General features: G+C 34.7%; 2 protein-coding genes across 2 annotated transcripts in view; one reads left to right on the top strand and one right to left on the bottom strand.

The window, feature by feature from the left end:
- Positions 1 to 10559, top strand: part of LOC123012378 (mitoguardin) — a 46295-nt gene that overhangs the window by 16543 nt on the left and 19193 nt on the right. The gene's annotated exons all lie outside the window — the stretch shown is intronic.
- Positions 8480 to 10559, bottom strand: part of LOC123012380 (protein unzipped) — an 11720-nt gene continuing 9640 nt past the window's right edge. The window contains exon 3 of the mRNA XM_044410248.1: positions 8480 to 10524. Coding sequence (XP_044266183.1) covers positions 9266 to 10524 — 1259 coding nt within the window. The 3' untranslated portion in view covers positions 8480 to 9265. The remainder of the gene's footprint in view (positions 10525 to 10559) is intronic.

Raw genomic sequence — 10559 nt, 5'->3', positions numbered from 1 at the left:
ACTTATTTACGCTTATTTGGTAACAAACAGAGAAGGCCTATTTTGTACAAAAATTATGTTAATTAATTTTATTTGAAAAACAGTTAAATATTTTTTTTTAATTAATAATGATTTGTTTTTTCATCATGTCATCATTAATGCATAAATTTCTTCAAGAAATGGTTTGTTAATTTTTTTATCATGTTCATTTAACTTGACGTTTGTTAATGCAAAATAGATAGCAACTTAATTCGATTTAGTTTCATTCTGAATTAAATTTTAATTTCGTTTTCTGTAAACTGGCTCCAAAGAAATTTATCTTGAAATTAGGTCTAGTTTACAATCCGATAATTTACCACCCTGCCTGCTTGCGGTTAGAAGGGTCGGCATCCGCAGCAGGGGCTGGTTTATTGAGGCGTCATTTTCACTTTGTTCGACTGTACCTGAATGTTTAATTTGCTGATGGTGATGACCATTGTCCCCCGACACCAAAAAGACCAAGCCATGAAAGGACGCGTCAGAAAAACCGTATAGCGACCTATTGTAAGGTCTAAGTTCAACCACTCGTCTACATCTGCCCTATTGTGTGAATTAGCAGCCGCAGGCGGATCAAACGATTGCTTCTTTTTCTCATCCCTCGCTGCAATTTTCCTGATTGCGGAGGGAACAGCAGCGACGACACTCTCTTAGATCTTCTTTTATTGCGAAGTTACGAGTTAGCCTCCTCCAATCAATCCGGAAGACTTTTCCCGTCGATCGTTTGCTGGTAAAAAGTGAAGAGGCGTCTGCCGGAAACGTCATTACTTTGTTGTTGTAAATTAAACGTTAACTTGTAAATATCTACAAGTAGAAAAAGTCGCCTAATGGAAAACTTGATTACGTTGTGGTATAACACAGGTGTAATAAAACCTCAACGTCGGGTACTTCTTGTTCGTCTCATTAACTCCTCACTTCGTGTGGAAACCGAATTATGAACAGTGTGGGACTTTTCATTAGTGTTAAGTCGAGCTAGCGGGGAAATTTGCAAGGATGTTGCTTTTGTTTCAACTTCGTAACAAGCGTGGACCCACATTTTTATTAGGTTTGTTAAAACGAGTGTTTAGTCGAGTTGAACAAATGCACGAAAATTAATTCGTTGCAATTAAGAAAGCGGGATTGTAAATTACATTTTCGTTTCAATAATGGCATAATCTTAAAATATTCGTATTAAATCACCGAATTATTCTAAACTGGTCTAATGAGGCTTTAACAACTCATGCTTTTTGAAACTCTTTCTAAAAATTTACCGCAAGTTTATTTGAACGATTGTTTTTATTTTAGAAAAGAAAATGTTTCATAACATGAATTTTAAATTAGAAAAATTTAAGACAGAATTTTTATTTTCAAAATTATAGATTTTGTCTTATGGACAAAGAAAAAATTCGTCGGTTAATATGTTTGTCTAAATAAAAACACATTTTTAACATAAATCTAAAGTTCAACAGACTAATTCATTATTTCTCTACAGATGAAAAATTACTTTGTGTATACGTTATTCCTTTATACAGTATGACCCATTTAGAAAAAAAAATAGTATCATGTGTAAACTAACAAAAATATTACCTACCAGTATTACTTAATATTAATTAAAATATCATCTGAAATTTGAGTTTTAAAATGTTTTGCTTTCTTTCTTTTTTTCTTTTTTAAGAAAACGCACTTTCTTTCAACTTGTCGGACAAGTTGTAGTATTTTTAACCTTAGATATTCCTTAGTTATTAAATTTTTACGAATCTGAAAGTTTTATTTGCTTTATTATTATTACATTCCACTAAAAGAAAACTTTTAACAATACGCAATGTACATTTTGCTTTCTGCAAGGAGGTAAACGATTTTTTTAATGAATTTTTTTTTCTACTTTATTAAAAATTCAAATGCTTCTTCATTTTTGATTGTGATTAATATGAAATTGAAAGACTGAATGAGTGAAAGCTGTCATAAGTTTAATGCAACAAAAACCTGTGTATTTGTTATTAAAATTAGACTACGTGTACTTACAATAAAGATTCCTAACATTAGCCACGTATGTTAATTGATTCAAGTTGAATAATAAGTCATTAGCGCGATACAACCTTCCTATGTAAACATCGTTAGTATTATTATTATTATTTAATTCGCGTTACTCTACAACCTGTTTTGTCTTAGAAAGAATTGCAAATTTAAAAAAATGAGTAGAAATACCGCTCGAGGGGAATCAAAATGAAAGGGCTTATGAGGCAAACAAAGCTATTTTTCCTTTGCACGACCGATTTATAAAAGGAAATACTATCGCTGCAAGAAAACAGCATTAGTTTGAATCTCAAAAAATGAACGGATGTTGGCATACTATCTAATTATATATTTGTATCTTGAGGGTGATCGTGGTGAAATGTTTCATTCTTTTGCACGTGTGGATAGAGAATTATTGAAAAATAATGTAAGGATATTCTTAAAAATGATTGCACCCTTCTGTAATTATGATTTCCATGTCCTGTCCCTTTATTAAAATGATATCATTCACAGTGACAGAGCGTAGATAGATGCTTAGATAATTTCAATTTGCACATGTTAACGTCGCGATCAACATTATTTAATAAATTTAAGACTTTATTAACAGTTTAGATGAAGGTCGGTTCGGTTTTCCCTTCGTAATTATGAATTTTCATTGCTTCAGAAAGTAAATTGTTGTGGTGGAAATAACACGACTAAAAGGCCTTGGCGCGATACGTGACCAGAATGTATTATTTTAGCGGTATATTGCTGATAAGGCGTCAAATACGATGACTGTCTTTACAATTTAAACAAATCAATATCAAATATTGACTGACAGTCGCGGTTCCTTTCAAAACTTTCACGATTAATTGTTGTAAATGTAAAGGTGTTTATTTTGGAAATGTAATAGCGAAAGCATAAATCGATTGTTTGCGGATGTAAGTTTTGATAACTGTTTTCTTAGTAGTGTCTTTTATTAAAAATTCTTATTACAATGCGGTAAATGTGAAAGTCTTGGCAAGAAAACCGAAGCTAAATAACCTTTTCAGTAGTTGTCGCAGATATAACTTTAGTACCGGGTGCTAACACTTTTATGTCAAATTAATTCAGAACTACTGTGTTTTGCAATGTAATGATAGTTATAGTGTGATTTATGTATTGTAATATCGCATTACCAAACATAAAAGAGAAAAATAACCACGGTAGTAAATTTTTCAGTTTAATGATTTCTTTCTCAATTGGAATTGGAAGAATTGGGGCAATTCTGCCACTATAGAATTTTTATAGACTTTTTGTGTTTCATCATCATGATTACAAGAATGATTTCGATTAAAATTATCTTCAAATTAAATTATTATGTGAAATCTTGCGAATATGTTGCCCTTTCTTACCAAGATCGCATATTGGATGGAATCCTCTCGATCTGGATAAGGCGGGTTCGGGCCATGCAAATCAAAGGGAGACTTGGCTGTTATCTGGTGTTTTTTTATCACACCAAATCCAACCCTTAGCTGCCGTCAGCCGTCCTAAACCGTGTTTGTAGGTTGTCGATTAGTATTTCAGCTCGCATCGCCTCCTCCGCTTCTCTACCATTTTGTAGTTTCGAGGGCGGTTGCGGTGACCTTTTGTATGGGTTCTTTTACATCTTTTTGACTTTCAACATCAGCGTCGGTTGTCTTTTTCTTTTAGGTCTCAACGGGCGTCACGGTGCCTCTGACGTGACTTTTATTATGACGATAAAAATGAATAGTTGAGGATATTCATGAAGATTAAACTAGTGGGGATCGAAACATGCAAAGGGGAAAATCGAAAATGTGAAAATTCAAAGCTATTGCAATTACTTCATGTTGATTTTGTTCCAAAATGTGTTTCTCAATATAACAAACAGCAAAAGTTTTCTGTTTTTATCTTCTACAGTGTACACTTTTTTTTGAACGAAAAGCTTCATACAATTTAACATTTCACATCCATCTGTTTCTAACGCTTATTATGTTCTTTAAGGTTGTTTTTTTCTTTTGTTTTTAAAAGACCTTTAGTTGCCGATTTTAGGTCTTCGCCGACGTCCGTAAGAGCTTTTCTTTTAGGGCTTCTTAGCGGTTAATGGTCCGAGAGTGTTAGTCTCAAAATGTTATTTTCCTATTTGTTTTATGATTGTTACAACATGTACAAGTAATTGAATTTACATAAACATGTCTTAATTTTTGGGTAACATTAATACAAAATCATTGTGAATTTAAGTCGTTTTTATTTCAACATTATTTGCTTTTGTCTTTGTTATCTCTCTATACATATGCACCTACAACTACTTTTATAAAAGTATTATAAAACCAAAAAAATGATAGCAAATGCTAGAACAAAAGTTTCTTTGGTAATAAATATTTGACTAACGGTTTGTAGTTATAAATAACTGGAATTGATTGATTTTTCAGGCTACAAAACATAAAATTATAAATTAATTAATAATATTTGAATTGTCTAAGACAATTTAAAAAACTATATAAACTAAACTTTTCTCAAAATTTAAAGAAGTGTGCAATAATTACAATAATTAATTAAATTAATAAATTACGAGATAAAGGTAGATATATCTTTTTACTTTTTTGTTTTTGCTGGATTCCACAATGCTTCGAAGAATAAAATTTGTTTGTTGTAAAAATAATGCGACTTCCTTAACTTTTGTGGAGCAGTATATTTATTATTACTGATTAAAATATTTATTAAATCCCAGACATGGTATGAATTCCATTACTGCTCTTGCATTTTTTTTATGCTGCAAAAAACATGTTTCAAAAAATACATTGGATAAAATACCCTGTACAAAAAAAAACACCAAAATTTAGATTAAAATATTGTAATCACAAAATACAGGTTTTTCAAGAGTGAATTTTGTTCATTTTTATCCGACGATCTGACCTACTTGTGCCCAGAACTAACAATTTATGACAAAGTTATTCGACTATTGTTTTTTATCATTTTTAATGTTTAATAAATTAGATAATTTGGGGGCTTTACTTTTCAACGCCTATCTACTAACGATCTCTCTCCTGAATTCTTCCATTCCTTTTAAGAGAATTGCTTACAGACCGATATAATCGACTTAGTTTAATTGACTTTTGTTGATACTTAGGAGCAGTACAAATTCAACATTTTGTTCTATCAACATCAAGAGAAACCCCACACAGAGTCTCGAAATTTAAGTCAATACTCTTTAAATAAGGGGCGGAAATTAAATCAGAATATTTTTCTCAGTATCACTCTCCTCGAGCGTTTCTGTTTCAGTGTAAATTGATTTTCGAACAAGTAAATTGCATTTGATCCAAGTTGCAACCCAATTACCCTTCAAATATTTGCTTATTAATATTAATCTCGAGATAAACGATCCGCTTGGCCTATATTTGCTCACAAAGACAAATAATTTCAAACTCTCATATAAAAAAAAAACTGAGTCAATGTGCAAAATTCCTACTCATTTAATCCCCGACCCTTATAAACAAGACGCAGATGGTTGGCCAACAATTTTGACCTCTCGACGGTCGAAGAATTGGGTTTTCAGCTGTTGATGCAGACGGTGTCCGCGTGGTCGACATTCCGGTATCGATCTAACCGGAGTTCCACCGGAAACGGGCGGGTCGAAGGGTGAGGCGGGGCGGATGCAGGCTCACGCACCCCCGACGGCGTCGAGGCGGCGGCGAGTCTGCTTTTGCTACAGACGACGCGGTTGCATTTTCACTTGAGTACCTCATTAGGTATTGATGAAGGATTAAATCTACACCCTTCAAGCAACGCCAACTTGGACGGGATGAATAGGTAAAGGTTGGGGATTTTGCCGAACGACTTAACTTGCAAAAGGAAAGTGCGAAAGTTGGTCGGCCAAAATAAAAACACAAGGGAAAAGGAAGGGAAAGAAAAAATCGTTAAATTGCTCAAAAAGCTTAACGCAAAATGGAAATTTGTAGAATTTACTTATAAATAAATGCATTTATAGTTTACTATAGGTACTTTATGTTCTTCAGGTGTTGAAATAATGGGATCATATTATTATTTTTTAACATTTTTTTCGGTATTTTTTGTATTATTGTGTCGAAATAACCATTTTAGAGACCAGTTGCCTCTCAACCATTCAACTCATAATCACTAGTTAAACTACTCCTATGATTTACAGCTATTATTCTAGCTCCTAATTCCATGTTAGGACCGGCATTTTTTGCGCCTCAAACCTTCGTTAAACACACCTGTCATAATTGCTCGCCTTCACTTTTCTTCAATTGTTTGGAGACTTTGACAAAGGGTGCGTATTTCCGTGATTTAACCCTCGATTTCAGGCGAGTTTCTTGTTTCTCCCCTAGTCCATAACCCCAGATGTTACTCCCTTCTGGTGGTTCTAAATTTAAAATGAAATATCTTCAATAGACCAGTCTGTTATTAGTGTTTTCAATCTTGCTTATTAAGTAGACTTCGGGAATTAGTTTATTTCAAGGCAGAAGGGAATTTGATCGATACACAAACCAACGTTTGAAGTCTTTTGTGTGGTCTAAGAATTGTTATTAACTTTCACTGATGCTCCCGTTGATTCGAAATGAAATATTCATTGTTGAAAGAAATAATGAAGTTTCACTAACTCCGTGTATAGTAATTTTCTTGAAAGGATTTAATTTGTTGTTTCTGAGGATTGTTATGATGTTCTGATTTTTTATGTATGTTTTTTCCGGGTATCAGTATACTGACAATGAAAATGCTGACGTCACCTTCATTTTGTTAGCTCTTTTATTCTTCTTGATTCTTGTGAACACAGTCATTCATCAAACGTCAAATTGCATATCATTGGTAAATACTTGAAGCCTCACTTATTATTAGACAGTGACATCTCTCATGCTTTCGTTTTATTGATATCTTGACAAGATAATGATAAAATGACAAACAGAATAATTGTGGGTTTTTATGCAATGAAACAAGAAAAGATTTGGCCACCCTTTTCTTTCACATATCAATTAAAACTAATCAGTTTTTCTAAAACATTTACTAAAAAAGCAAATTGACAAAGCCATAGTATTCCCGAGCAAATTATGCAGATGTATTCGAAAAAAGGTTTTAAAATGCTGAAATGTAATCATTTACAAATTAGATTTTTAGTTTGGAACACACGAAAGAGGGAATCACATTATTTTTTAATTTAAACAGAAAATTTGGTTAGCTCTCTAGTGACATTAGTGTGGTCCCGTATTTGAAGAGGCAGGCACTTTGCACGTACTGATTATCACATATGTAGGGGGAAATCTTTTTGGTTTTTGAGCACAACATTTAACTATTTATCAAAGCATTAAAATGCTTTCAACTTTCAAAAAAGAAGTATGTATCTGAAAAAGTGTCTGTTTGAAAATTAGAGAGCTTTATAATAATACAGTGATTAAAATATTTGTTAATTCAAAAAGCCATCAAGATTTTAGTTTCAAGTTTCTGTCTTGGGCTGGTTTATTTTTTAACGTCATTGAGAGGAAGCAAAATACATTATAATCTCTTTTTAACTACATATTAGTGAAACGCTGTTATCATCTTCTCATAAACTTCCCTCAATGAACCCTTCTTGACATCCTCCACTAAAGCTACTCCGTTCAGTGTAAACCTTCCAAAGTTGTCACAACCTGTGTTGTGTTCTTAAGAGTGCCAATTATCGAAACAAACTAAAGTCAATTCAAAGTCAAACTTTGCCACCCTAAGCATAAACATTTTTTCGTATGCCATTCAAGCTCACGTGAAAGCGAAAGATATCCATCTAAATGCGTCCAGTCCAGACGCGAGTAATTACAATGTAATGAATTGACCAAAAGACCGAAAACACGTCACGATATGTTCCATTGTTGAGAATGCGATGTTTGTTGCGATGGCGCCGCACGATATACACAGGGCGTTGACAGATAACATTGCAAAAAAATGCAAGTCGCGTCTCTGTTACACTGGCGACGAGAGAATCTCAAAATCGCCCCAAGGGCTGGAGAAACTCCCAATTTCCACTGCAACTTCGTGAATAATTTACAAAGTATAACATGTCTTTGTACTGGGCGTGTATGCTGCCTTTTCAGTTGACAGAGAAATCTTCCTTGACGTGTTTATTTGCCCAGTAAATAAATATTTATTCGTTTTCCGATGAAAGTAACGATTTAGTTGAGGAGCTGGTTTGTGACGATATTTGCAAAGTTATTCCGTGACTTCATCGTCCAAAAAAAGATTTATTATCAAGTCGGTCATCATAGAATTTATTTTATTGCAGATCTTGATTGAAACGTCCTTGACACATAAATTACTCGACATTTACGTGGCTATTTTTGTTACAAATACGGTATATCCGTTTGTTGGGAGAAAAGACGGAAAGTTTTCAGTGTTTTTCTTTTGATCGAAATTAATGAAGGAAGAGATCGACATCATGACAGGATCGCGTTCTAATCAAGTTAGAAGCTATTACTGTAATTGGAAGGGAATAATAAAACGAAGGTGCATTTTTGTATGGTTTTAAGTATATTTTTAAAATATCTACAATTACATGAAATGTACATTTAGAACAAGTATTTTACATGTGTCAGTCCAATGGATAATCACGCTGTCTGTAATATTCAATCAAAATCACCGGGTTTTTTTAGATCTAGAGCAACATCAAGTGCTTGTTGACTTATTATTTAGGAACACGAACATTTGGAAAATTTTCAATGTTTTTGATTTTATCTTTGATTTGAATACTAGGAAAGCTTGAGAAGAAGCCTAGAATAAATACAACATTATCACATGTACCTGAATATCTATGTTAAATACGTCGAATGAATCAGTTGAAAGCTTCTTTCCGTTCTATTCGAACGTTTGGAAAAAGTTTTGTACTGAAACAATGGAATGAAGTCGCGTCTTATTACGTCTTATTTTGTACATCAAACATCCTCAATACTGCAAACTAGCCTGAATTTCATAATAGCAAAAATATATCCTTGCCTGGTATATGTATGTCGCCATCTTACTCGCTAACAAACATGGACGTCACTTGTCGCTATTTAACAAAATATCACCATCACTATTATTACACTTGGAGGTGCCGTACCTTATCATCCTTGTCCACAATATTTACAGTCTATATACACTCTTCAATGATGACTACTGATGAAAAATAACCGATACATAATCCTACAGATGATATAGAATAATTAAAGCCTGATTCACACCGTCTGGATTCTCCACACTCGACGCGCACTCTCGAAGCCACGATCAAAACAAGTCCAAGTTTGAAAATTAGACCACTTTACGTCACCCGACGCACAATCAGCGAAACCGCCCCCAGGAGCACCAAATCGGCCAAAACTCGCGTCGATGAGTTGGCTTTAAGCGTGTTCTTTTTCGTCGTCGTTGTCGCAATTTCAGACTCTGCATTACTCGCGTCGGACATCATGCTACTGTTTTCATGGACTTTAATCGCTGAAGCCTCGTCCGGGTGCTTTTCCGAATTTCCAACTTGCACAACTGAGGGAATTTCCAGCGGAACGACTTTATGAGTCGTCGATTTTGTCCTACTGGTGGTTGCAGAAGTCGTAGTGGTGGTAGTAGTAGTAGTCGTGGTTGTGGTTGTAGGGACATGGCTGTTGTTGTGCAAGAAATAAACAGGCCCAAACTCGATGGAAACATCAGTTATCAACCGTTCGCGTTTGTTGTCAAATATTGGTCGAGGCAATTGCTCTTTATCTTTGTAAATTGCGTAAACGGTAGCAGTGTAGGGCACCTCAGAATCGGTGTAGTTGCCCCAAAGTGTAACATTAACAGCGGTACCTTCTTCTAGGTATTTTTCGATAGTTTTAGTATCGACCACGTTTTCGGTTTTGGGTAAAGCCCAAGTTCCCGATTTTAAACCATCGGGTAAAGACACAGTGAAATTGAGACCAGTCAAAAGCCCGTGTGCTTTACCCCAATAAATCGAGTAGGTGTAATTGTAACTGATTACAGTATCAACTCTCTGCACACCTCGTTCAGTGTTTTTCAAAGTTGCGTGTCCCAAAACAATTTTTTCCTTGTGGTGTTTAGCACGAATCCTATCGAACTTGACAGATTTGAATTCGTATCTGATAGGTTCTGTCTCGACTAAAATCTGTCCCATTTCGTGTGTTATTTCATTGTTGTTCTGATCCACGACGTGGAAAACACCTAAATTTTCACCTGCATTAAACTTGCCCACATGATAGTCCAAAGAACCGAGTTTGTTATGATTGTTGGTTTCATGTCGGGCAATAAAAGTCCTATCGAGGGGTCCTTCACGTCCCTCACCACTTGTAACACCTCCCGCGAGGTTTGCAGTTACGTATTTATCTTTATACACCCAACTCAATCTAGCACTGTTTTCGACGTTTATCAACACTTCGAAATTCTGGTGTTCGGAGACTTTTTTGTACATGGATACAATGCATACTTTGGATTTAGGCCTTAACTGGCCTGAAACCCAAACATAGTTGGTTCGGGCACGGCACACGTAGACCGGTTTACTGCTGATGGATTCTTCCGGGTTGTCTGGATCTGGAGATAGTGGCTGTGAGTAAAACTTGGGGGGG

This window comes from Tribolium madens, unplaced genomic scaffold, assembly GCF_015345945.1.
Source record: "Tribolium madens isolate multiple individuals breed KSU strain unplaced genomic scaffold, Tmad_KSU_1.1 Scaffold_96;HRSCAF=242;Tcas5.2_LG5, whole genome shotgun sequence".
Classification (NCBI taxonomy): Eukaryota; Metazoa; Arthropoda; class Insecta; order Coleoptera; family Tenebrionidae; genus Tribolium; species Tribolium madens.
Note: the sequence above shows the minus strand (reverse complement) of the source record. Positions and strands in the feature narration are given on the sequence as shown.